This window comes from Symphodus melops (assembly GCF_947650265.1).
Source record: "Symphodus melops genome assembly, chromosome: 23".
NCBI classification, from domain to species: domain Eukaryota; kingdom Metazoa; phylum Chordata; class Actinopteri; order Labriformes; family Labridae; genus Symphodus; species Symphodus melops.
Genome location: NC_136713.1, coordinates 12,109,452 through 12,137,100, shown reverse-complemented (window position 1 = coordinate 12,137,100; position 27,649 = coordinate 12,109,452). Strand labels below are relative to the sequence as shown.

At 46.4% G+C, this 27,649-nt stretch overlaps 2 protein-coding genes across 15 annotated transcripts in view; both read left to right on the top strand.

Annotated features, from left to right (window-relative positions):
• The window catches only part of LOC306818601 (muscleblind-like protein 2a), a 54,646-nt gene extending 41,360 nt beyond the window's left edge, over window positions 1-13,286 (top strand). For 4 of the 14 annotated variants that reach the window (XM_079336270.1, XM_079336273.1, XM_079336263.1 and 1 more), the window contains 2 exons: window positions 1,344-1,379; window positions 8,128-13,286. In XM_079336270.1, coding sequence (XP_079192396.1) covers window positions 1,344-1,379; window positions 8,128-8,252 — 161 coding nt within the window. In that variant the 3' untranslated portion in view covers window positions 8,253-13,286. Of the gene's footprint in view, window positions 1-1,343; window positions 1,380-3,032; window positions 3,128-6,987; window positions 7,037-8,127 lie in introns of all 14 variants that reach the window. The other 10 variants (XM_079336264.1, XM_079336271.1, XM_079336267.1 and 7 more) reach the window with 8 other exon arrangements.
• A 1,953-nt stretch (window positions 13,287-15,239) lies between these two features.
• On the top strand, window positions 15,240-25,575 carry LOC306818753 (ras-related protein Rap-2a-like). The gene is made up of 2 exons (XM_079336475.1): window positions 15,240-16,011; window positions 24,471-25,575. The coding sequence occupies exons 1-2, from the start codon at window positions 15,698-15,700 to the stop codon at window positions 24,706-24,708; spliced, it is 552 nt and encodes a 183-aa protein (XP_079192601.1). The 5' UTR covers window positions 15,240-15,697; the 3' UTR covers window positions 24,709-25,575.
• Window positions 25,576-27,649: the final 2,074 nt, after the last annotated feature.

The following is a 27,649-nucleotide window of genomic DNA, read 5'->3' as shown; positions in this document are numbered from 1 at the left end:
TGCTGCTAATGCTGCAGCCTCTCTGAGTCATCACTGGCTCGTCTGTCTCCCCGTGGTCTGAGATGCCTGACAGCCCCCTCCCTCCCTCCTTCCCTCCCTCCCTCCCTCACGCTGCATCTGTGTGGGAAGTATCCCTGAGTTAGGTCCAGAGAGGTTCTGATAGTTTACAGGAATAAAAACAGAAGAAAGATGTTTGAAGTTTCAGGTGGTCAAAAATCTCCAATCTGATCCAGATCCGAGAGAGAGAGAAGAGAGAGCATGAGAGAGAGAGAGAGAGAGGGAACGTAACCGAAAGGCGAACTCGAACCCTGACCCTCCGCTTACAGGACGGCACGCCCGTGCATGGGTAACTCCAGCTAACCTCCTGATGCGGGACGATGGGACAGCTAAAGAGAGACGGAATACGTTTAGGAAAGAAGCCGCAGGCTGGACTTGAACCGAGGACCGGGACCTAACGCTAGGCCATCAGCGCCCCCCCCCCCTACTTTGACTTTAATCTCTTTCACTCTACGACTATATTCTCGTTATATTTCAACCCTTACGCTTGTTAAACCACGCATTTCTGTTCAGGCCTTTCGTGTTTTTTCCGTGATGGCACCGCTTTACTCTCCAAAGATCTAAAAAAAAAGCTTGGTTTTAAGATTATCAGTCCCACAGTATAGTCCACGTACGACGTGCATTCAAATGATCTCCTCAGGTCAAGTGACACAAAGTCTTGTGACGACAGTATCCCAGAAATCAGGAGAAATACGTCCATTTATGTTCTGCAAAGACGAGTTGTCTGCGCGCTCTTTTTTTTTTTTTTTTTTGGCCTGCCTTTGTCCTAGCCGTGAAGCGGCGCGGCGCTTTTTGAAATTTGAAATTCGGGGTGCAGATGAGGAAGGCTAGCAAGGGGCGAGCGAACTCCTGGAAAGTGAAGTGAGATTTCTCAAAACGAGGAGCTGGAGCGGAAGATAGTAGACGGTTAGAAATATGAAAATAATCTTGTCAGTTCAGAGGGATGTGTTCGGAGCAGTCTGGGAATATAACTCCGTACACGCACACATGCACGTTTCCTCTCTTCACACCGATCCACTCCACTTTGAGCTTTGCAACATGTCACAGAATCCGATCCTGCAGCATCCTGTAGTTTGCACTGAAACTGTATTTTCCTCCACTAACACAGTAACTGAATCGGGCAGTGATATTCCTCTGCATGCGTTAATGACAGCAGCATCCGAGCTTTTATTTTTTTGTCTTGTCTAACCTTGTTGTTCTCCTCCCTCAATTAACCCGTTTATTTCCTCCTCTCTCTCTCTCTCTCTCTCTCTCTCTCTCTCTCTCTCTCTGCATGTACACCACAGGGTCAGTCTTGTGCATGACTCCTGCTAGCAGTCTTGGTAGGTCCTGACCTTCCCTTTGATCTCACACACACACTGTATTTGTATGAAAAGCATTGACAGAGGAGGGGGGGGGGGGGGTTGAGGGGGCGATTTCTGCAGCCCTTCCAGGTGAGACAAAAGCTCGTCGTTTCACCTCCACCTTTTAAAAATGTGCTGAAGATTGGATTTGATGGTTCAGATTTTTGTATCACCTGAAAGAGCGACATCTCCTTCCTGACTCTCTCTCTCACTCTCTCTCTCTCTCTCTCTCTCTGACTGTTTATGATTATGAAGCTAGCTTGTATACTGATCTGTTGGAGGGTAGCTGTAGGATGATAGCGACTGTCTGTTTGCTGTGCTGTGTTTTTGATCAGGAAATTGAAATCAGTTTCCCAGAGAAGTTATTTGCGAAGCTCGAGGTTTTTTTCCTCTTTGCTCCAAAAAAAAGGGGGGGGGGGATGAGGAATTACACCATAGTTAAAAAAAACAGATTTTCACAAACGAATGAATGACTGATAGGTACAAATTGTTCCAGTGCATCGCTTCCTCCTGCAGCTGCCACGCAGTTTAAAACAGACCTAACTTTATACCCTCCGAGGCAAACGGAGCGTCAAATGCTGCCTAATTAAAGTGCTGTTATTTCCACAGACATGCAGGGAATCTTAATGAAACTGTCCAAACATATTGCAGAAATCCCCCTGCAGAGAAACAGCCTCTCATTTAGAAAAGAAAAAAAAAAAAAATCACCAGACTCCATTGTCAAAAAACATGCGATTCGACGATGCACACGTTTGGTCTCTCAGCGGCGTCGATCAGCGTCGACTTCCTGTTGACTTGAGATGTTTCGGCCGAGTCAAAACCGCAACTCAAAAAAAAAAAAAAACACACACACAGACGAATCTGCCGATGCAGAGGTCGACCAGCAACTCCCGCAAGACCGAACGAGAAATCCCATTTTTTTGTCAGCGGAGCCTGGTGCTCTCTGAACATTTCTAATGTGGAGTTCTCTGTGACGGGGGGGGTGGACGCAACGAGTGTCAGGGGTCAAACGGTCTTTAGATGAGGCGCCATTGCCACGCCCACTTTTTGTGTTTTTATTTGTTCGTAGTCCTGATGCTCAAATAAGTGCAGGAGTGTCATGTTTTGGCATGCTGTAGCTGCTTTATTATTCTGCAGAAGACTTCCCATCACCCCCGCCCCACGCCCCACGTTGCCAAAAAACTGTCGTTTGAGTCATGCACTCTAATTGGTGTCTTGTGCTCTTCAACTTCTCTGGGAAAAAAAACCAAAACAAAAAATAACAGCAAACTGATTTTCCGTATAAATTTCCTTATTCGTGATTGTAATCAGCTTCTCTCCTTTTGTTTGTTTTTTTTGTTTTTTTTTCTCCCATGCTCTCTTTTTGTTCTTTCTTTCTTCCTGTCCTCCTTTTTTTTTTTTTTGCTTTGCATTGTGAATGGTTGCATGCCATCTGCCGGTGTAACCCTAACGATGGCTTGCTGGCTCTCTGTAACATCCGCCACCTCCACCTCCATCAACAACAACAACAACACCGCCGACTACACACACACATCACAACTGTCGCCATGTTTACCATAATGCTCCATCGACCTGTTCATTGCTACCACTTCCCTCCTCCCCCTCTCCCCTTCTCCCCCCACCCTCAAAAAGTCCCAATGATGTACAGTGCTACGCCTGCTACTGTCTCTGCAGCAACAACTCCTGCCACAAGTGTCCCCTACGCAGCAACAGCACCAGCCAATCAGGTTTGCTCCTTTTAAAGCTTTCTTTCATCAGTCCCCGGAGCTCTGAATAAGTGCCGCCGTCTAATAGCGGGGCTGCAATAACCTGCAGCTGAGGCTTTTGCCCACTCCTGGCCCCTCCCCTCCGCCTGTGCTGGGCGCGCTCACGCTGGCATTAAAGCCTGTGAGTGGGTGTGTTACAGAGGGGGGGGGGGTTACCTAAGCCACCGTGCTGTGTTGTATTTCATGTAAAAACACCGTGCTTTAGCACTTCTTCAGAGCTCCTTCATTTGCAAAGTAGTAGTTGTGTTGTGTTGCACTACTTCCTGGTTTGTGTTTCTGCATGTTTTCACTTTTATTTCCACTTTTTTTTTTCCATTATTTCTTGTCGTCTAATAAGCCTCTCCATCTGCAGCAGGGGGCGTCATCTGTGCCGCTCTGCAAACACACGCAGGCTATCTCTGCAGCACTTAACAAGCCCACATGTTGGACACCCCCCCCCCCCCACACACACACACGCACACACACACACACACCCCTCCTCCTCTCAGTTTCACCTTTTTACCTTTCACTGGTTTGGAGATAAGAGGGAGACTAAATCAAGAGAGGAAACGGTTATGAGCCGCGCTCTTCAGGGTGACAAATGATCACAGACGGCGTGTAAAAATGCTCGCCCCACGCGCCCATGGTGGGCGGCGCTCCTGTTACCGTGTGTCAGCAGGAGTCGGGAGCTTTTCGGAATGCCGGAGTGACGCACGTCACGCGCCCCATTTCTTAAACCTGGAAGTGTCTGCACAGTGCTCGCACGCCGGCCTCCTGCAGCTGGCAATCATTTACCGCCGGCTGAAGAGCAGAGGTGCTCTGAGGACACGCAGACGTCCAAGTGTTACACAGGTCGACATGTTGTGTGACTGCAAAACACACACACACACACACACACACACACACACACTTAGGTGTGTGACGGGAAACGTCCTCAATCGATTGAGGCTCTCTCGTTCTGCTTTATTGTCGAGTTAAAAGTACTTTTGTGCAGATTTCTCCTGCCTGGAGAAAAACATTAAAACACCAGAATCAATCTGAGAGGCTCCATGATTACCGTGGCAACAACAAAAACAACAACAGAACAGTTCCTATCTGAATGAAGGAGAAAAAAAAAAGAGAGGGAGAGAATCTGGGATGAGTGAAGTCAGCCGCGTTAAAAATGAAAAAGTCCTCTGAGAGTCCCCCTTCCATCGCCAGATGAGGGTCTGCACCTCGTGCTTGATCGCCCCTCACGGGCCGGCCTTGCCTCGCTCACTTCCCGTGAGTCACCGTCTCCTCCTGTAATTGGCATGCAGCAGCAGTAGCAGCAGGAAGCGGAGCCGCTCTTTAAAGATGCATGTGGGACAAGGAGCCGGAGAAAGAGTGACGTCAGCCCTCGCTGTCTGTCTCCTTCTGCCCACCCCCCCCTCCTCCCCCCCCTCCTCGCTCTGCAGGAGGATCTCTCCGGCGAGGACACAGTTAACACGTTCCATCACCTGATGTTCTGCGTTTGTCATTCCCATCGCAGCGCTTTTTTTTGTTGTTTTTTTTTACCCCTCTCGGACGAGCTGCTCAGATCTTTACGTCCTTTGTTTTGTCCTCAAAGCGACACGTGGATCCGAGGCTGCAGCCAACCCGAACTCGTGTGATGATGCTACAAGGGTTAGCATCGACCTCGGGTTGCTTCCCTCACCTAGGACGTTTAAATAAAAACACAGGAAACAGAATTTAGAGTAAAAAAAAAAAAAAAGAAGAAGTTTGTTGACATGAAAATGATCCAAAGGTTACAAAGCGCCTAAAGATGTGAAAGCGGCTGATGCGGGGTCAAGAGTTCAGAAAGGCACGCAAGCGATCTTTACCTTGAAGAGCTGAACTTCACCCACAAGTCACTTCAAACGACAGAGATCAGCGCGCGTGAACGGGAAGTTGCACGGCCGCTCTTCCTGTATACACGCCATGTGCAGACTGTGTCGTCGTCCTGCTCCCAGCTGTGAGGCGTCGGCGCCCTCTGCTGTCCAAACGAAGCGTTACACCCATGCGCTCCCTCTGCGCTGAAACGGATCACGAGGATGAGAAATAGAATTAGAGGTGATTACATCGAAGCGCCTGAAGGAAGCACCCGGTCACATCTATTCAGATTAACTGACCACATCGCTGAGGTGTAATAATAATCACCATCTCCTCTGTGATTTTCTCTAACCCCCCTCTGTCGCCCCCTCAAATCCAGCCTGCTAAAAAGAGTCTCTGGTGTTTGTTTTGACCCACCTGTGCAACCAGACGGGCGGGGTTTACCGCCCTGTCTGTGCTGATCTCGTCCATCTGGCGCTCAGTAATGTTTTCCATAACCTGCTGCAGAGCCTGCACACATCACACTCTCTCTCTCTCTCTCTCTCTCTCGCTCGCTCCCCCGTGTGATGTGTGACGCGCCCTGGTGGCTTTCTGTCCTCTGCTGGCCGTGTGTTGTCTCTTCACAAACACCGTGTGCTGTTGTTCTGTGTCGGCTCGCTGCCAGGGGCGATCACAAGATTGCAGCCTGACGCTTCTCTCTCTCTCTCTCTCTCTCTCTCTCTCATCGACAATCTGTCTCCTCCTCCTCCTCCTCCTCCTCCTCCTCCTTCTTCTCCTTCTTCCTCCTCTCTGTCTTTGTCATGTCCAAGATGATATGTCTCGACTGAAGATAGAAAACTTACAGAGGTGCTCAGACCTGGGTCAAATGCTATTTGCTAATAATCACGCTTTCACTCTCAGAGGTCGTCACATGAACACATTTTCATGTTTTTTTTTTTTTTTCCGATACCACCGCAACACGAATTGAAGTCCGAGGAACGCCGATGTTTGCACGGCAGCTTCTGCAAACTATCCAACAGTCACTCAGACGCAGACGTTTGATACGCCCCGATAACGCCTCGGTGTGATGGAACGGACGCAGTCTGTATGTCGTCTCGGAAAAAAAAACCTTTTTGAACCTCCGTTTCGTCTTTTTGCAACAGAAAATAAAAGAATCCGATCCGAAGCACGATGAATCAAAACTCATAATTTAAACTTCGCTGAATGTTTTTATCTGACTTTGTTCTCTTCAACCTCAAACCGCAGTGACGTTCACCAGACATGTCGGTCCAACACTGCCATATCCATATTCAACTCGAGGAAAACTCTGCAAGTTGTCAGCGCTGACGCCTCACAGCGAGGAGGTTCCTGGTCTGAATCCCGTTCAGACAGGAGCCTCCCCCCGTGAATGGCGTGGGGTTCTCTCCAGCTTCCTCCCCCAGACCAAACACACGCTCGTTCGGCTACCTGCTTGACTCTACATTTGACATAGTCGTGACTCCGCCTCTCGCTCAGTGACCCCGGGTAAAATCGCCTCCTTTGGATGACTTATCAGAGCCTTTCCTCGTTTGTTTTGTTTTTATTGTTGCACACAGTAAGTCGAACATTAAGGAGCAACATGCGTCGTCACTGTTAGCTTAGCTGCTAACTTCTCCCTTTAACTCGCACGCCGACTCGCCCTCCCTCGCGTACTCAGGTTTCCTCAAGGCAAAGTAGCATCGTGCAAACCATTCTGTCTCCATCTCTTCCATATCAACCTGCAAAGTAGAATAAATGCTGGTCAACAATCTGGGACACGGGTGGAGGTTTCGAGGGTTGCTCAGACAAAGTCCAGCTTCCTCCCGACGCAGCCGAGGTGTTTCTTCTCCTTCCAAATGGCAACACACACTCACAAAGAAAAGCCTCCTGTTGGCTGCATCCCCCCGCCGGCTTCTCGATCTGCTCTCTCCAAGAATTCTGTCTTTGTAGTCTCACACCTGCGCCTTCTTTTTGTAGCCTTGTTGAATGGGATTCTACTTTGTCTTTCTCTCTAGATCCTATACATCTGAGGAACTGCATTCAGGGCAGACCTGCAGAAAGCCTGTAAGGGAAAACGCTCTCGCCGTGGTGGTGTTTTTTTTTTTGTTTGTTTGTGTTGGGGGAAACAGGACGCAGCCTCGATCTGACCCCGAGTGGAAGCTCAAAAAGTGGCCGCACGTTTTGATCGGACTCATCAACAAAGCCGACTTCCTCGCTCGTGACCTCCCTCCTGCGTTCACGCCGTCTCTCCCAGCAAAGAAGACAGGAGAGCATTTCCTGCTCTCGATTCTGACGACACAAGAAAGAATGTAGGCTTAGATGCAAAATAAAGAAGTTAAAATCCGGCTTTCTTTTCGACCAATCACAGCGTAAAGTGGCGTTTAGCAGATTTAAGTTGTTTAACAAAAGCACACCCGCAGTATTAAAAAATTAAAACATTCAGGGCTCCTGATATCCAACAAGAAGCAGGCGATGAATAAACACTGCATGACAGTCCACTTAAAGGTCTTCTTTTTTGCCCCCGACAGGCTCGGATTGAAAACATTCATTGCTCTCCTCGAAGCCACCGGACCCCCGTTGATAAAAACGGCGTCTCAAGGCAGCGAGAATCGTGACAAATCTGTTTGCAACTTTTTCGTCATTTAGCCCCTCCCCCCCGCCCGTGACATCAGTCCAGTTGTCACCGCCATAATATTCCCCCGTAGATTCGACTTCTACCGATCGTCCTCCTCTCTTTGCGTCGGATCAGGAAGCAATCGATCTCAAACAGTTGAAGCAGCGTCGGTCATACAGACTGTTGCCGTAGAGCACTTTTCTTCTCAGCGCGCTAACGCTTATTTTCTGCCTGTTAAAAAAAACAAAAAACAAAACAACCAGGTGGACGCGGCGCCTTACTCAATACCACGAAAAAGTTTTTATAAACACAAAAGTTTCGTCCCCTCCCCGGTTAGAAACGGCCTGTTCAAGAAAGCAGAGGAAATAGTGTTTGACCCAGATCTTCCTGAGACACAGATCCGCCTCTCTGTTTGTCTTTTTCGTACATGTTTGAGTGAAGTTAAAATATCGTGCACAGTGAAAAACGAGCTTCTGTCTCTGCACAACAGAACTGACTTCTCTCCCCTCTCTCGTCTCCACGTCCTCCTTTTTCTCTGCAGATCATCCTGAAGTAAGCGTCAGGACGGGAGCGGAGTGTCACGAAGCTGCACTAGGAAACCCAAAACAGCCCCTGTGTAAATACTACCTGACCTCTCCCATAGAGGTCCAGCAACATGCATGCTAAGAGTGTAACACTTCAATTTAACCGTAAGAACTGCAGTGCCGGTGTAACACACACAAACACACACAGAAAAACAAAACAAAAAAAAACAGATATATACTCTATGTATTGCTAGAAAACACTATTAACACGAAAAAGTCAAAAATATTCAGATGTATAGAGCGACATAACACACACTATAGAGGTCATCTTAACAACCCAAAGTACCGTGGAGCCCCTCTCCGTCATATTTATTCTGCTGCACGACCTTCATCCCTTTCCGGTTGGAGAACGAGAAGCTCGATTTGCACTGTATGGAGAATATAGTGTTGAAAGCGGAGAGCAGGAGGAGTCACAGAGGATCCTGTGGCACAACCGCACTCGGCGCTTTTTTTTTTTTTTTTCAAGAACGCTTTCGTCTTTCTCTTTCTACTAAAGTTGAATGTCCTCGGGGGGGGCAGACCCCCCCCTCCTCCTCCTCCCGCCCCACCACCACCACCACCACGAGCTGACCCCCTCATCTGTCCCAGATGCTGTCAAAACGCCATGATGAAGCTTTTTTCGCGCCCCCCCCCCCCCCCTCCTCCTCCTCCTCCCTCTGCATCGCCAATTCCCAGGAAACACCTTGCCAAAGCTCGGACTCAACCTGCCAGGAAAAAAAAGAAAAAAAAAGGCCACACTTCAACGCCCTAATTCATGTTTTTTTCTCTTTTTTTTGCCATCACGAGAGCTGCTCGTAACGAACCCTTTATCTGTTCTTGAAAGATTGTGCACGGATTTTTTTGCATGAAGTTTGGTCTGGGGGGAGAAAGTGCCCAGATCGTCGACGCCATTACTGGAAAAAAAAAAACAAACGGCCTAAAGGCTCGAGTCTGTGCCAAGAGCTTTCCAAAGCTGAAGGGTCTCGTTCCAGACATCCCAAGCCTTGTGTGTGTGCGTGCATGTGTGTTTGTATCTGGAGACTGATGGTCTGCCGGCAGACTGGGACTTAAAGTAAGGTCCAGCAGGTGACGACAACACCAGGAAGAAGTTTTACAGGGGGGGGGGGGGGTCGGGGGGGGGCTGAGGGACTTAAGTGCTAAGACTTTAAAAAAAAAAACGAAAACAACAAAAAAAAACACGGTGCATTTGACGATGTTCGTCAAGCAAAAAAGATGACTTGAACTTCGACTGGAGGGCTATCTGTGACCGTCGGTTGTCCTGTCCAACCCTACTATCACCGATAATCCTGTTCCATTTTAGAAAAAAAACAAAAAACTGTAGAAGTGCCTAAAAAATGCTCATCAACATCAAACACACATCCACTTAAGACACTCTGCTCGTCAGAAGCTACGTGGACTCTTTTCGGGGAAAGACATCGCAGAAACAGAAAAACATCACAAGTGACTTTATCCAGAAGAAAAAGAAGTTAGAGAAATGACAAATCAAAAAAAAAAAATAGCTTTGTAGAATGTGTGGTGACTGTCACGGTGTACCATCGTTTTCTTACCACGGTTTTATGAGTAGTTTACATGAGGAACGTGAGTGATGAAAAAACAGCGTATTGTGAAACTGTGTAATGTATGTAAAGTGTCTCTTACTTTGAGAGTTTATATTCACGGTTATAGAAATGTATTCAAAGTTATTTAAAAAACTTGTTGTGTCTATTATCAAGGTATGTTTGAATTCCCACCATTACCGCCATCTCCACCTTTACCAGAACGGATCATTTGAGTTCAGATTTGATCGATTTACGCTAATCTCCAAAATGTTTTCATAAGTATGGTTTTGAAGTTTAACGGTCACATATTATTCTAAATCCTCTTCACCATGTTTCCTCTCACTCTAACATGTGTCTCTAGTCTGTCTCCAAACCCCCCAATGATGAGAAAAGTCCATCCTCTCCGTCTTCTCCCTGCTCCACTTTTCAGAAAATGTGTGCTCCAACAGGCCGTTTTCCCTTCATGACATCACAAAGGGCAGTAGCCCCTCCCCCAGGTGGGTGACACTCCCACTGCGAGGTGTTTGTTCTGCCCTCTGAGTCTGCCTTCTCACCGTAAACAACAGGACATGGAGCGAGAAAGCAGCGAGTACACCCGAGCCCTTCCAGAGAGGGGGCGTGGTCAGACACCGCTCATTTACATATTTAAAGCGACAGACACAGAAACAGCTCATTTACATATTTAAAGCTACAGACACAGAAACAGCTCATTTACATATTTAAAGCTACAGACACAGAAACAGCTCATTTACATATTTAAAGCTACAGACACAGAAACAGCCTGTTCTGAGCAGGGCTGAAATAGAGGGGATTATAGTCATGATCAAATCCAGGATCAGAGTGAATTTACGACAACACACTTCACACACATGTTGAAGAGGAGCTCTGACACTGATTTTTTTAAGTGGTTGAAGAGGAGGAGAATATGTGACCTTTAAAATCTGGTATCATGACGGCCCTGTTTTAGACCGATCCTCTGTTTGATTTCTGCGTCTTTTAACTCATGTTAATACAGTTCCTATGTATGTTCATGGTGCTTGATTATTAACATTGACAATCCACAATCATACTCCAAACCGGAGTTTTCCACTCGGGTTCTTTGGTTCCATTCACTCTTGATTGTTTTCATTATTATTTGTGTGTTAACTCTCGTGGACGGTGGTTTAAAAAGAAAAAAAAAAAGAAAAAAAAAGTTCTATTTTGTTGTAATTTATCTTACGTTACTCTTTAGTCGAATTAAAAACAAAACAAACGATGTTAACTATTCTATTTTAAAAATGAATGTAATTTATTGAGCTGTGCTACATTCTGCACGGTTGGTCATTTCAAGGTCTAACCCATCAGGTCGACGAATGAGAAAAGTCGCACACGTCTCGAAAGGAGGGCGGGGCTTAAGGGAAGTCAACCCCTCGCCAACCGACTTTAAAAAGAAAAAAGAAAAAAAAACTCCTGGATCTTTTTTGCCTTCTCGTTGATAAAAAGATCACGGTGTTACAGTAATGAGCGTAGTTATAGAGTCGCTTGTGTCGTCGGGGGGAAGAAAAAAATTTTGTTTATTGTATAGATGACATTTTACCAAAAAAAAAACAAAAGAGAAGAAAAATTCATAAAAAAGATGTACTTTTCACTCTAGTATAATAGTATTTCATAATGATATTAAGTTGTTGCCGTGGCAGCCAAACGTTGCGATTACTAAAGTTGGGTATTTTTGTAAATGACATTGTTGAGTTTGTTTGTTTGTTTGTTTTTTGCTAGAACACACTGTAAACACGGTAGATTGTAAAGAACATTTCTTATTCCTCACCTCACTGAGATTACGACAATGACCTAATATTTTCATTAGCCAATGACAGCCTGTGTAGAGCTGTGACTGTAACACGTCAATAGATTTAAAGTCATCAATGTTACATAGATTATACATAAATATAAATAAATATATATATATAAGAGGTAAATAATCTATAAATTAATAAGTTGAGATGTACAACTCTCCCCCTGACAGAGGACCTTTAGGTTCCACATCGAGACCTTTTATTCGTATGTATCACTAGAGTTAAGGATTGCACTTTTTATATCGTTTAAAGTGATCTGTTTGAGATTCTTTTTGAAGTCCCCTCCTCCCTCGATATTAGATTTAAAAACCTCGACATGTTGCATGAGAACATTTTCTTTTTTTCGGCCTAGCCCAAACGTTGGCGGGGGAATTTAAACCTCCTCTGTTTAACAAAAAAAAAGAATCCTGTCCGCTCACGCCGAGTTCTGAAAACGTGCCATTACCGTACGTCTACAGTGAGGACGATGTCCCGTGAAATGTTCTCGCCCTTCCGCTGTAATGACCATTTTATTCGTCCATTCGGGCGCATCTGCTCGTCAACATAGCGGGAGCTCTCCTTTGGCCACGTCTGCCATCGCACTTACTCGTGTACGCTAAAGCGACACAATGACGTCGAACGGAGGAGAAACCGGAGCACAGAGTGACGTTACAAAACTCTGTTTTCACACGAACACATTAAAACACAGTTTCTGAAAAATTTATTTAAAAAAATAGCAACTGGCGTTTCATATATTTTTCAACCAATCAGATTTGTTCAATGTGAGATTGCGCAGTTTGGACCTCAGACGGGACAAAGAAACAAAACAAACATTTTAGAAAGAGCACTTCATAGACTTCTTTGTTTAGTTTTTTTTTCAGGCGCACATTAGCGACCCACCGGTTTGAGAACCGCTGGGTTAGAAAACCTTAAGAGCAGTCTGCGTACAAAAGACGAAAACGCACAGAAAACCCGACATTTTCAGAAACACCCGCCCACGTGTGGACTCGGCTTAACTTAACAATAACTTTCTGAATGTTTCCAGTGGAGTGAAAAAAAAAAAGAAAGGCGATCCCACAATGCCCTCGTTCACGACTAATGTTTTCTTCTTTTTTTCTAGGGGGGAAAATGTGTCGGCAATGATTGACTGATGTTAAAAAGATAAATAAATGTGAGCACTTTCTGAGCAGTTGGTCAACTGAGCAGACTCAGCTTATCCAAACACTTTGCCTTATCTTGAGTCCATCGTGCTTGAGGTTTTTATGTTCTTTAGAGCTCTTTTATCCAATTTTATTAAAGAGGTTTGAATGCCTCTCTCATCTCGGATCCCTTCTCGGTTTCATTTCAAACATCTTTTTTTTTTTTTAATATGCACACGACAAGGCCAAAAGAGGGTGACTCACTGCACACGAGCAATCAGTCATTTTTTCTTTATTTTCTGTCTCCTGAATCTGTAGTGAGATCTCGTTTTTTGGGGTGTTTCACAGCTTTAGCCAGCAGATGGCGCTACACTGGAGACTGCAGGTTAGGAAATGTGACTGTGCCATCTTTTTTTTTTTTCTTCTTTTTGCAGTGTACCCCTAGCAACAACGTAAATTGACAAGAAAGACCCTCATCGGATTTATAGTTTCAATGTAATCATTTCTAAATGTGTTCTTTTGCATATATTTTGTGCTATTTTATGTTTCTATAGTCAAACTGTTTCTTTGGTTCCAGCAAGATAGTGTAAAATCTATTGAAAGAGAGAAATAAAGAAAAGAAAATGAATTGTTTCTGCCTGGATTTCATGATTGTGTCGTGATGTAGAAGCCCTAGTTGTGTATTTTTTCTCTCCTTGCAGAGTAATCCCAGCATGCAGTGCAGACTTCACATCCTGTGTTTTTTTTTAACCCCCTGGTCCCTCTTCTTTCTGCAGAGACCCCAACACTGTCATCGTGTAAATGACAGGCTAACATGGCCTGCATGCTTTTAAAGTTTGTTGATCCATATGTACTCTATGAGAACAAACAGCGAGTTTGAAGCTTCTGTCATTAAAAGTACTAAAAGAGGAGAGAAATGACGATAAGGACTCAGAGCGAAACAAACAAAACTCCTCCGTTTGTTGTTTTCTGTCGTTTCCTGTTACTGCAGTGGAGTGTTTTTTGAAGTAAAGAAATCTGTATGAGGGGTTGTTAATGCCACTACCGTAAGGTCAGTAATACAATAAGTGTCCAACTGTCATATGACGAAAAAGGTTGGGCTGTGTTGCATGCAGACACTGGATCTCTTGGAGGTAAGAGACCAAGACACACCCGAGACCAGAGTGCTCTGATACCGAGCTAAGACCAAGACACACCCGAGACCAGAGTGCTCTGATACCGAGGTAAGGCCAAGACACACCCGAGACCAGAGTGCTCTGATACCGAGGTAAGGCCAAGACATTTCAGGATCGAGATCCAAGACCTTAAAAATCACTGAATCATCCGCGGGCGTGTCACTTATTTAGACCGCAACACCGGGAAGGTTTCTGCCGTAACCAAGGGGACACAAGTCTAACGAGAACTGAGTTTTATGTTCTTTTAGAAAGAAGCATTTTCCTTCCAATCACAGTAATGATGTGGAAAAATAGCCGATCAGAGGTGGTCGTGGTCTTGATCTATAATTCCACCCGCCAGACCTTCAATTCCAAGACGAGATCGAGACCTTCAAAAAGTGGTCTCGAGACCAAAACCGATTTCGACTATTACAACACAAATAGCATCTTTGATGTCATTTTGTGGCGTCCATCCTCTTTTTTTTTTTTTTTGCCTGAAAGTGGCTTTAGTTAGATAAAATGTTGGACAGCCACACCTGAGTTAATGTTGTAGTATTTGAAATCGGTCTTTCTCCATCTCATCTCGGAATCAAAAGTCTTGTCTCGGTCCCAGATTGGTCAGACTCAAGATTGTAAATTGAGACCGGTCACAACCACCACTGATCGGCTTTGTTCACGTCGTGACTGTGATTAGAAGGACAACAGCCGTTTTTAAAAGAACAAATAACTTCAGTTCATACATTGAATTACACTGTTATCCCACGGTTACAACCTTGGTCTAATTGAGATTTTTTTCAGTGATATTCTTAATCTTGGTCTTGGCTCTGTCTCGCCCTGCCTTCTTCTTGACCCCTAAATGTCTCAGCCTCGGATCACTCTGGTCTTAGTGTTGTCTTGACAACAACAACACACCCTAAAGTACAAACCATACTACAGCTCTCATTGAACCGTAAATAGGATCAAATTTAACGTGCTTTATACACAATTTTTATTTTTATTTTTTTAAGATAAATATCAGTCGACGTTTGTTTTAGACGCAGTCCAGTGTGCCTGCAACAAGCTCCTCTCTATCTGGAAACATCACAACTTTTTCTGCCACACATTTCACTTGGGAGATTCTGCAACAAATGCCTGCCAAAACACCCACAGCGAGCGCTGCATATCAGTAAACTTAGGCGCGCTGGCTGGCGGTAGCTTGCGCTCACGTTAACTAGCAGTAGTGGAAGGCAGCTGGGCTCCATCCAGAGCGGTCCAGAAGCACGTTCTGTAAATATTGTTGTCATTTTTCGGCTGTCAATAAAATAAAACAACATGATGATTTTGTCAGGATAGCATGTAGTTCAGCGTTTTTCCCCCAAACAGCTCGTCTTCCATTCTATGTCTTTGTGGCACTAATCACCCTCCATATTTTCCAGGAAACAGCAACCTCCAGTGTATGCATCATGCACCGACTCCAGAGGCGTGGATTCCCAGCACTGTAGCTTTTCTTAAGGATAAAGACTCTTTGCCTTTAACTCGACTGTAGCCCACTGTGCAGAGTAATGTAGTGTCAGCCTTCTTTTTTGTGTGCGCATAAAAAAGATGTGCCGTCTCGTTGTTTCTAATAATAGCCAATCTTATTTTTACCACACCGACGCCTTATTGCATTATGGATGCCTCTGGAATGGTGTCCCTGCAAGATAGCGTGGGAATATCTCAGTAGAGGCTGTGTGGCTTTGTATCTCAGGGCTAAATGCTCCAGCATCGTGTCACTCTGCCCGCCTTTATAGCTGCAGGAGCATCTCGTTTATTGTTTGCCGTGCCTGTGTCATGGCTGTAGTGTAGTGTGAGTCCCGGGGTCCTGAGTCTGTAGACTTTATTCTCTGCATGCATCCAAAGGAGCGCGATGCGGGAGTATAAGGTGGTGGTGCTCGGCAGCGGCGGGGTGGGGAAGTCCGCCCTGACGGTCCAGTTTGTCACCGGGACATTTATAGAGAAGTACGACCCGACTATTGAAGATTTCTACAGGAAGGAGATCGAGGTGGACTCCTCGCCGTCGGTGCTGGAGATCCTTGACACAGCCGGGACCGAGCAGTTCGCCTCAATGAGGGACCTTTACATCAGGAACGGCCAGGGCTTCATCCTGGTCTACAGTCTGGTCAACCAGCAAAGTTTTCAGGACATCAAGCCCATGAGGGACCAGATCATCAGGGTGAAACGGTGAGTCATATGAACCTCTCTGGTTTGTGATGAAATAGAGAAGGTTTTTTTAATGATTTCCAGGCCTCTTTTTGCATCTGAAGCTGGGATATTTGAATGAACAGGAAAGTTATTAAGAGCTTAAATAATCCTTTTCAAAGGTCCTGAGCAATTTATAGTAAGTATTTACCTTTCGTTCTTCTGGGGTTCCCCCTGGAACCTCCCCAGGGCCCCTTAACATTTCATAAATCGCACTTAAAGACAGTTGTGAGACGGAGACGCCACATTTAAAGCCAGTGTGGAAATGCAAAACATCTGCACTTCCCGGAGTGTCCACTTGAGGCCTGATTGCAAAAGTGAGTCGATTCCCATTAGGTCATAAACTAAAACGTCCAATGTGACAGTAGTAATACACAAGTTCGCAGCCCGGTTCAGTTTTAGGTACACACTGTACAGGTGGTGTATTATAGTTGTTTCTAAATGTTGCTGATTTGACAGACTGGTCCGCTGCAGCTGTTTGCCAGGAGGCTTGAATTCCCTACTTATGAAACCGGGGCCTGATTGTGAAATAAATCGCAGTTTACGAGCGGTTTGTTCTCCTCCGGCGCTTCCGTGAGAAGCAACAAACCAGCTCACATGTTCTTCATAAGCGTCCCAGCTGCGGCTCGCTCGTCGTATATCAAGCGGCTGACCTCTTACTGTCTCTCACACATGACTAACTCTGGATGTCTTTTGATCTCTCCAGTCCATTACTCAACAAATCCACTGAGATCACCTCGCGGCTGAAAGAAGATCTTTCCCCTTTGGAGGTGACACCTTGGTGATTTTGGCTCAGAGCCTCACTGAATTTGTTCATTGATAAAATCCAGATATGATATCATCTGTAGGTTCAAAATAAAAGCTTGATTCGATTAAGTGGAGCAGTTTGGGACAAATGTGAGTAGTAAATGCTTTAAGATATTTGGTTCAGAAAGTACAGTTGAGGCAGGTATGGCAGGGATTTACTGAGTCTAGATCTAAATCTAGACTTATCTGAGTCTAGATTTGATTAGATCACTCTTAAAGTAGATGTGTCCATGGAAACATGCAAACAAAAACAACATATAAAATTCAAACAAAGGCCCATAGAAAGTGGAAACTGAGAGCAATGGCGTCTTTATTGTTCCTTCCTCTGGATTAAAACAAACTTGGCGCCCAAACTTCTCCTCAAACACCTTATAGCGTGGCACCTTTATATCCATGCAGCAGCATACTGTGTAGTTATGATTCATAATTCAACCTGTGCACAGCTCAGCGCAGAGCTTCCCGCCCTGCGTTCCCCCGGAGTGAACCGAATGCTCCCGTACAGCTCAGACGTCAGCCAGAGCGTCACAGCTGACGACGCACAGCGGGGGACGAGAGCGCGAGGGAACTCCTCTGAAAGAGAAGAAAATATAAAGGCTGGATAAAGAGGGAGCTGGAGAGCGCCACCACCCAACGCTGCCGCCTTCACTGCACCACCCCTGCTGTCCTCAAGTGTACAGCTATGAATATTTCATAGTGTTATTTTACACTGCCATGGGTCTGAGGCCGGGATTGTTACTGTATGGACAGACCTGCAGCTGAGTCGAGTGCACTCAAATACTGACAGGAGCAAAAAAAAAAAGATGTAAAATTAAGAATTTAATATTCAGAGTGCAAAAAAGTGATTTCTGTGACATTGTAGCAGTTTTCTTTTTTCTTTTTCTGTCCCGTCTTCACGTGCTCCTTGGAAATATCGTGAGCACACGAACGGGCCCGCCAAAGACGCTTTCTCGATCCCCGAGATGCTGAGTTTGCGATGATTGCGTGACGTTTCAGGGCGGAAAAAAAAAGACGTCGCGAAAACGTCAACAGTTTATTCATGGCAGCCGTCGTGTGTTTTTAGTATTTGCACGTTGGAGCGGTGTGTGCATGTAGCATCTGTAGCAGGCGATCGATGAACATGGATGACAACGTTTACCCCGTGCTCATTCTGCCGCTGAAGCACAAAGTAGCTGCGTTACTAACGAAACATCGGCCGCGAAAAAACCCCCAAAACGTCACGTGCAGCGTCGGCACGTTCTGCTTCTTTCCAACCTGAGCTTGTGTATCGTCATGACGACTGCGCAACAGGGGAGTACGAGGCAGCATTAAACTGCAAGGATGTTTGACTTCCTGTTTGCATTTCTTTTCAAATAAAATGAGCAACTTTCGGTTGATCCAAAGTTGTGGCATGAGAGAGGCTGATTAAAGTGTTTCTGAGTGGACGGTTTATTGCGTTGATTTTTGAACCCCATGCAGACCTCCGCTGGGTGTCTATGTTTTCTATAAAACAAGCACAAACCTCCTCTTCTGGTCTCCATTAGTTCCCTCCTGGAGATCTGCCTCCCTCCTTCCAAACCTCTCGCTGAGCCAGCAGCAGCAGCAGCAGCAGCTTCGGGCTCCACATGGAGATATAGTACATGCCCACTCACCACAACTTAATGGGATTGTGTTGGGTTGGAAGCCAAGAAGAGATCAGGCCTCCATTAGGAGACTCGTATTAACCTGAATACTTATGCAGGAGAATCATGGGAAAACAGTCCTGTGTGTTACTGCTCGGGGGGGGGGGGGGGGGGGGGCAGGTGTTGTGAAAACATCGGCCTCTCGCGGTGACGACGCACATTCACGAGGAGGTGATGAGAGAGGCGGGAAGTCCACTCGGAAGCAGAGTAATAGTCGGTCATGATGGGAAATACACTTAGAGTCAGAGGAGAAGATTGATACCACTCTAATGCCTGAACTGTAAATATTTCATTTGACTTAGTGGCCACTTAGCCTAGCTTAGCATCAGTCCGAAAAAAGAAAGAGTGCACTTGTTGGTCCTGTATAAGACACAAATCTCAGGGTTTATCGTTGCACATCTGGAAGGTCAGGGTTCGATCCCCAGCTCCTGCAGCCACATGTCCGATATGGGAAAGACGCCGAACCCCAAAGTTGCTCCTGCTGCTTTATCGGCTGAGTATGAATGGGATTAGTAACTTGTGATGGACTCTTTACGCAGCGGCCTCCACTCGTGGTGCTTTTACAAAAACAGTGAGCTGCATGTGTGAACGGCTCAAAGCTCCTCCTGCTTGAATCCTAACAAAAAATGTTTTCTCTATGCACTACCCCTTTAACTTGTTTATCCCGTGGAGAGACTATGTAAGGACATCTGTACCAGACGCTCCGCCGTGATGCAGTATGCTGCTTTTTCATTCCAGATGTGCATAATTGATGCATGTTTAAGCTCGAACACGCCGTCTCTGACATACTTTCTCCGGCTTGCAGACCCTCTGTGGGCTCCGGCTCCTCTCAGGCTAACCAAATAAAGCCTGTGTCAGTCCTTATCTCTGAAAACATCGTCTGGGTGGAGCCCTCCTCACAATCTAATCATCTCCTGCGCTCGCATGTAAAGCCTTTCATCGTCGTGTTTGGCCAAAGAGGAGGAAGAGGAATAGGAGGGTTGAAAACGGCGGAGCTGTGTTTACACGCTGCACTGATGCTGTGTCTAATAGCAGGAGGTTAGCATCACGCGCTGCTGACTGGGAGTAGGCTGCACAGACCAAAAACTACGTCTCCCAGGGGGCACTTTGGTGGAGGCACAAAGCAACTTCCTGACCTCAGGCTTTTAGTGTTCGCATCGAGGAAGGAGAGAGCTCGGTTTAAAGAGTGAGTCAGGAGGAGACAGTGTAGTGCACTCTGTACCATGTTTGCACCTTTTTCCACTTTTTTATTAGATTTCAAAATTGATTCGTAGCTTCCTTGTAACTTTTAAATATCCCCTCCCAAAAAAAAAAAAAAACACATCTGTGCATTGACTGAAAACAATCTCAAGATACTCTCAGACATCATTTCCAGCGTTTGCAGAACGCACACGCATCCCTTTTCGTCGCGCTAATCTTTGCTAACTTTAGCAGAAACTAGCAAAGATCAGACAAATCTGTAGAAATGTTCTCTCTGTCCATTTCCCATCTAAGGAAACGCTTTGATAAATATCTGGGATTCCCCAAATTTAGTCGATGGATATCACCACAGCCGAGACATGAAAGGCCACAAGCATTGCGATTGAGCGTCCATCGGTAACTTCCTGTTTTGTTTGTATCCTTGTTTTTGCACATCCACGCTGTGACGTCACTCCGCCTCTGTCCCGTCCCAGCAGGTGACTTTGACGCTTTGCTTTACGGCGTTGACGAATGAGCAGCAAGTGCAAACGAGTGAGCCCAGCTGTCATTGGGCGAGACGCGGGGGGTTACACCCTGGACTGTCCTCCAGCCAATCACAGAGGCAGACACACTCGCCTTCACACCTTGGACTGTGGGAGGAACCTACATATGCAGCTGTAAACTTTTGCATCACCCGGATAGAAAATGTGATAAAATGCATGTTTGAAATGACTGAAGTAAAATGTGTGCAGCACTTTTCTAAAATGAAAGTTTTTTAAGCATCAAAGAAGTGCCGATTTAAAAAAAAATTTTGACGTTAGCAACAGATGGAGATGACGTGCTGCTGGTTGTTTTGACTTTCGCACGCTAAGAAGATTTATGTTTCACCTACAAAGTGCAGCATGGACGGGATGGATGAATCACCTAATTGTGACAAAAAAAGAAGTTTCCTCACCCTCCAGTTTGGCTCTCTTACTTTCGTTGTAGCGGGGTTTTTTGGGTTTTTTTGACCTGCAAACTACCGCGAGTGAAAATTAGCATTCCTGCTGCCGTCATAATGGCGCTCTCTTCCTGTTTATTCGGTGCACAGAGCGCGAGGAGAAATGCAAACTGATGAGGCCTTGTCGCACCGTCTGCACATCGACAAAAATAAAAGACGGAAAAGAAGCTCCGACTTTGATCGTTTAAAAAAAAGAAAAAAGAAAAAGAAGCCTCCATCTGCCACGCAGGCCTCCTCTTTGTCTGTTTTGTCACGGGAATGTTTGCGGTTATGTTCTGCTTTTCTTCTCCGTGCATTCGGCGGCCAACGGAAACATCAGTGAGCAGCTCTGCTCTGCAGCTGAAACACCCTTTGGGGAGTTTAAACAGTGTAGGTGCTTTATGTTTATGTGATCTTTACGTCCACTGCTGCAACAGACACGTGCGATCGCTCGCTCGCTCGCTCCCTCGCTCGGCTGTCACACAGTGAGGCTGCTCCAACTGCTAATTAGGAGCAGATGCAACGAGCAGAGAGGCGTCTGCATGGTTGGAGGGCCTCACGCAGGAGATGCTTCACCCTTTTTGTGTGTGTGTGTGTGTGTGTGTGTGTTTGTTGGCGCTGTGATCACGCCGGAGTGAAGTCACTGCGGCTACTTAGCACAGCAGGTAAGCTTTAATAAGGCGTTTGTACCCGGAGGCCGAGTGGAAAAAATGTGCAGTCCATGTTGCAAATGCTGATTTTGTGTGTGTGTGTGTGTGTGTGTGTGTGTGTGTGTGTGTTTTCCCAACAGTTAGGAATAACACCCTGCAGAGGCAGATGGTAGTTGTGCACGCCGGTAAAGGTCAAATGTGTATCAGCAAAAGTTTCCCAAGACGCCACGTCGTGTAAAAGACAAAACAGCGATTCCACCTGTGACCTTTTTCACACTCTGAAAAAACGGAGCTCAGCACTTTTCAAACGCCTCTCTGAGACGTGAGTGATCGTAGAAGCGCCCGTGACATCATCTTCTTACTGTATGAATTCATAATCTGCCCCGCCACCTGCCGTTGTCTGTCCCATAAAATCCGACTCCACTTCTCTCCTCCAAAACACAATAGCTGCATATTCATGTTTAGCCGAGCGATCCAAACCCGACTCCCGCTGTGCTGATAATTCCCGTACAGCGCGAGTGCCAGCTCTCCCGCCGGACGAGGAACGAGATAGCGGGGTTTGTTGTTTTTCAAACTCACACAGCATGCAGAGTAATAAAAAAAAAAAAACCCTCAAGGAAGAATAAACATAAGTAACCAAAGAGGAAAAAAAATCCGCTTTGATCATCAGGATATTCTTTATTACTGAGGAAAGAGACGTCTTTGTTTCTCCCATCGTTTGCATGTTGTGATGAAAGCTGCGTTTTTGTGACCACTAGGGGGCGGTGAGTACAAAAGAGCAGGGGGAAGACAAAAAAAAAAAAAAAAAAAAAAAAGGCGGGAAATCTCGGCTCATGATGTACAGCCGCGTGCCGAAAACTTGCGCCGGGCTTGAAAAAATAAGAGAAAGGAAGATGCAGTGTTCGAGGGGTGGAATCGAATTCAGGTATTGGGCTTGATTCAAACCGGCGAATATCGAGGCAGCTGCAGGGAAGAGATGATGTCATCATAGCGAGGCGAAACACGCCGCGGGTGGGCCGTTGACTCGCTGACCTGGAGCTAGACGCCAAAGACGTGGCGTGTGGATCCAGCTCGTTTGCTCATTTTTAATATCGTCAGGTAGCTCGCAGTGAACTCAAACGCCAACCCTGCAGCTGGACCAGGAGGCGGGGCCTAATTTACATATAATATACATATTGTGTTCAAACAGTGCGACTGTGACTTTAAATCTACAGATCGTTATCACGTCGAGGCCACTTTGGCTCCCGCTGTGATGAGCAGGATCAGTTTCTCCTCCTGTGTTGGGGGGGGGGTTCATTTCACAACAAACAGTTTATAAACTCCCCACCCTTCGAACCCCACCCTGCAGAAGCCCCCCCCCTTTGTAGTTATATATAGAGTTTCTCCTGCGAGCCTGTCAGTTTGCATTTGTCTGCATGGAGCTCTCCTTGTTCACACTTCACACCCTCCAGACTCCGACTTTCCGAGCACGCAGGCACGGCGAGATGCTCGTCCTGCTGAGGTCAGCTGCTGTGTGTGTGTGTGTGTGTGTGTGCGTGTGTGTGTGTGTTGTACAGTGCAGTGGCTGTAGGGGGGAAATGTCAAGCTGTGGGGGAAGCATTTGGCATTTCAAGTGAGTTCCCTCCCCTTGACAGCACGTCTCTCTCAAGTCAAGAAAAAAGTTGGGATTTTTTGGGTTTTTTTGTCATGATCCTGAATCTTATCGTTCCTTCAGCTCGAGGACACTTCAACGGGTCCAAGCAGGTGTTCCCCTCACTTTCCTCAAACACTCCCTCGCTCTCTAAATCGCTCTTTTCCACGCCTCAGCTCTTCTCGGCCGGACGAGCGGCGGCGGCGGTAGCAGGCCACCAATTTGCAGATAAGAGCTCGTTTCTCAATAGCTCCAGCGGATCAATACGCCCGGCTCGGGGATGCACTTAGGGATGACTGATGGTCGAGGCCATTACACGCTCTGTGCCATTACCTGTTGTGAGAATACATACGACGCTCGGTAATTGACGCTCTGTAGTTATTTAATCAGAGGAAACACGAAGGGCCTCTAACTGAAAAGAAATACGTGAAACCTGGACTAATTCTCCGTACCGTTAGCCTCAGCGTGCTAACTGCTAAACCTGCAGTTTTTCTCACGGCCAGGAGGGGGCGACGTCTCAGATAGAGTTTTAAAAAAGCAGAAAATGATCCTGTGGTTTTTTTTCCTCTGTGAACTTTTCTCTGCTGCGTTTAAGTCGCGCTGTGTGAAGAAACAATGATCAGTCGGTAGAGTCGTGCATCCTTTAACCTGAAGGTCGGGGAGCCACTGCCCAGCTCCTGCAGCCACATGTCCGCTGTGTCCTCTGAGAGCATGCTAATAAACAACAACCTTTATTCCAAATTTTGAAAAACAAATGATTAGGCTTTTATTTTGAATGTGTCTACTCTCTTGAGCTGAGCGTGTTTTCCTCTCAACCCTGCTTTTATTTTGAAATTAAGAAAGGACCTTATGGTCGAATGAAGTTCAGCACAGAAACAGGAAGTGGTTAAGCGCTCCCGAAGCAGCTTTAAGGAGCGGTAGCCGAAGATCGACGTGTGATGTCATCAGCTGGATCTGACTGTCGGAGAGTTTGTTACAGTGAAACGAGACGTTCAAAGATGCAGCGGTTCCTTCTGTTTCATGGAAGGAGAAAGTTGTTTCTGAGGTTTGAGGCTGACGCCCCCTCCCTCCCATGTGAGAGCAGCACATTAGCTTCATTCAATTATTCAATAACCTATACCATCGCTCTCCCCCGCCTGCTTTCCTCGTATTGGCGGCTCAGAAGAAAAGAGGACTGTGGATCGCCAGCCGCACGTCGAACGAAAGCTTCGGATCCGTTAAGACAGAGAGCGTTGTCAATCTGGTGCCTTTAAAAGTGAAGCACATGTACTAAAGCATGGCAGCGTGTAATGACCACCCACTGATTTCAGACTCCCGGGGAGGGATGCGTGCCTCCCGGGAAGCTGGAGCTGTTTCTTCTTTTCGCTCCCTTTGTTAAAACTCCGATTGTTTCAGCGTCTAACAAATACAGCATGTAGGCCAACACGCACGCTTTCCGTCGCCGTCTCCCCCCCCCCTCGGGGACGCCTCCGAGTGATCAAACAAAAAAACACACACCCAGCAGATTGTCACTCTTCTGACCTCCCTTCTGTTTCCAGGTACCAGCAGGTGCCCGTGGTGCTGGTGGGGAACAAGGTGGACCTGGAGGACGAGCGGGAAGTGTCCCCGAGCGAGGGCCAGGCGCTGGCAGAGGACTGGGGCTGCCCCTTCATGGAGACGTCGGCCAAGAGCAAGACCATGGTGGACGAGCTGTTCGCCGAGATCGTGCGGCAGATGGACTTCTGCCCCCTGCCGGACCGGAGGGAGGCGTGCTGCCCGGCCTGCAGCGTCCAGTAGCAGCCAATCAGTGTGCTGGAGGACTGACGGGTGGGAGGACGCTGAGATTGAAATTGTAGTCAGATAGATAAAAGGTAGAAAAGGGGAAAAATCCACTCTGTTTCAAACTACCTGCTTTCTTTTTCTTGCTATGCTTTTTGGGTAATGTAGGAAATTGAGATGGACATAAAAAAAAGAAGGAAAAAAAAGTACAGCGGGTGGATTTTCCTGTAGGAGAAGCAAAAAAAAAACAAAAAAAACACTCGGCCTCCCACTTTCATGACCGGCACATTTTTAAGGTTTCCCAAAGGCAGCACGGTGCCAAAACCATCTTAAAAAGCCATCGACGAAGACGATCTTTGTGCAGAGAGCTTGTGGGGGAAACCGGCCATAGATTCACGCGGGGGGGATGGCGGTCTCCTCGGACGGTGTCCTGTTTGTCTTTTTTTTTTTTTTCCCCTGCACTTTTCTGGACTGTAATGTCATGTAACATGTATGTTCATGTTACAGCGGGCCCGTCTGACTACGAATGAATGCAAAAGATGTACGAATGTTTCAAAAAGGAAAAAGCGCACCTTTGGGGGACGTGGACCCCAAACGTTGACAAACAGTGGAGGCAGCGTGCATGAAGCCGTACTGTCACTCTGACATGGAGTACAATCAATCTCACCCAAAGAGACAGTATCGATGAATCAATCAGTCTTTAAGAAAAACCTGCAGACACTCGTCTCTACACTTTACAGATGATACAAATGCCTTGTTACATCGTATGGAGTGAACATCAGTGTCCGTGTGTACTTCATTTATCTTCAATCACACCAGATATGTTAGTGGTGTAACGTCAGAATCACTTATTTTCAACAAAAAAAATAAATCTTTATGCACAGACGTGTCGTCATTTTCTGCTCCTTTCAGTGGAACGATGTTTTTCCTTAAACCTGCAGGTGGGCGTGTACAGGTGCGTGGTAAACACCTGCTTTTCTTTTCTGTGCGAATTACATGAAATGTGTTTGTTGTTTAGAGAAATGACATCCGAGATTCAAAATTGGGGAAGGATGAGAAGAAGATGCACCGAGCTCTTTTTATTCTCGGAGAGAGTTGGGTGTGACTGCAGCTTGCAGCCGTCTCGCCTCTTGACCTCTCGTCTCTTGTCCTCTTGTCCTCTCGTCTCACGCCCTCTCGTCTCACGCCCTCTCATCTCATTCCCTCTCGTCTCTTGTCCTCTCATCTCATTCCCTCTCATCTCTTGTCCTCTCATCTCATTCCCTCTCGTCTCTTGTCCTCTCATCTCATTCCCTCTCATCTCTTGTCCTCTCATCTCATCCCCTCTCGTCTTTTGCCCTCTCGTCTCTTGTCCTCTCATCTCATACCCTTTCGTCTTTTGCCCTCTCGTCTCTTGTCCTCTCATCTCATGCCCTCTCGTCTCATACCCTCTCGTCTTTTTCCCTCTCGTCTCTTGTCCTCTTGTCTCATTCCCTCTCGTCTTTTGCCCTCTAGTCTCTTGTCCTCTCGTCTGTTGCCGTCTCATTTTGTGTCCTCTCGTCTCTTGCCCTCTCGTCTCATACCCTCTCGTCTTTTGCCCTCTCGTCTCATTCCCTCTCGTCTTTTGCCCTCTAGTCTCTTGCACTCTCGTCTCTTGCACTCTCGTCTCTTGCCGTCTCATCTTGTGCCCTCTCGTCTCTTGTCCTCTCGTCTCATTCCCTCTCGTCTCTTGTCCTCTCGTCTCTTGCCGTCTCATCTTGTGCCCTCTCGTCTCTTGTCCTCTCGTCTCATTCCCTCTCGTCTCTTGTCCTCTCGTCTCGTCCTCTCGTCTCTTGCCGTCTCATCTTGTGCCCTCTCATCTCTTGTCCTCTCGTCTCGTCCTCTCGTCTCTTGCCGTCTCATCTTATTCCCTCTCGTCTCTTGTCCTCTCATCTCTTGTCCTCTCGTCTCATGCCCTCTCGTCTTTTGCCCTCTCGTCTCTTGTCCTCTCATCTCTTGTCCTCTCGTCTCATGCCCTCTCGTCTTTTGCCCTCTTGTCTCCTGTCCTCTCGCCTCTTGCCCTCTCTCTCAGGCAAAAAAAGGGAGTAACTGATTGCTGACTGTGTTCATAGTAGATAGAAAATAGTAAAAGAAAGTGTGTTGAGTGCTTTTGGAAAACGACTACAGAGCTGTTCATCATGGCTGAAAGGCAAAGAAGCCATCTTTATGATTTCAAACTTGTTTTCAGGACAAATAATTACAGAAATCCTCCTTGAACGTATATATATAATATTTGTAAGAAGGGAAACATTTCATGTCTTGAAGCCGCACCTCTCCTTCCCACTTTCACCTCCTGAGGTCATTATTAAAATACCCTTCCAGCTTTGTTATTTAGCACTTCATCTGGCTCCGTCACCTCCTGCGTCGACATGATTTATGAGGTTTTCTGTCCTGCGGCTGCCTTCCTGGCTCAAAGTCCCGCCACTCCTCCCTCTGCTGCTGCTGCTGCCATTAGTGCCAACACTTAGTGCCGTTTCTGGTCCTGAAGAATGCAACAAGCATTCGTCAAATTCTGAGAGCCATTAGAGTCCATTAGGGGATGAGATTGGGGACATGTGAGACTTTGGAGCCAAGATGCAAACTTTGGAGTACATCCAATCAGCATAAAGAGGACAGTCTTGCAACAGTCAGGAGAGTGAAGCCATAACTTAAAAAAACTTTCAAACAAGTGTGTAAAGGAATAGAAACCCGTATTAAGTCAAGATTTATTATTAAAAAGGATCAGCTTGATTAAATGAAGATGATGGATGAAGAGATTAGGTACTTACAGCTTTGAATAATAATTCCTTTAAATGGCCCTGATTGAAATAATGACCACACAGCACACTTGATAGGTAAACATCAGTCAGGTGTGTGTGTGTGTGTGTGTGTGTGTGTGTGTGTGTGTGTGTGTGTGTGTGTGTGTGTGTGTGTGTGTGTGTGTGTGTGTGTGTGTGTGTGT

What these genes read in the sequence shown, in the direction of transcription:
- LOC306818753 (XM_079336475.1), top strand. Translation starts at nt 15,698, where the DNA reads ATGCGGGAGTATAAGGTGGTGGTGCTCGGCAGCGGCGGGGTGGGGAAG. An exon ending in CAGATCATCAGGGTGAAACG is followed by an intron (nt 16,012 to 24,470) that starts GTGAGTCATATG and finishes TTCTGTTTCCAG; the next exon opens with GTACCAGCAGGTGCCCGTGG.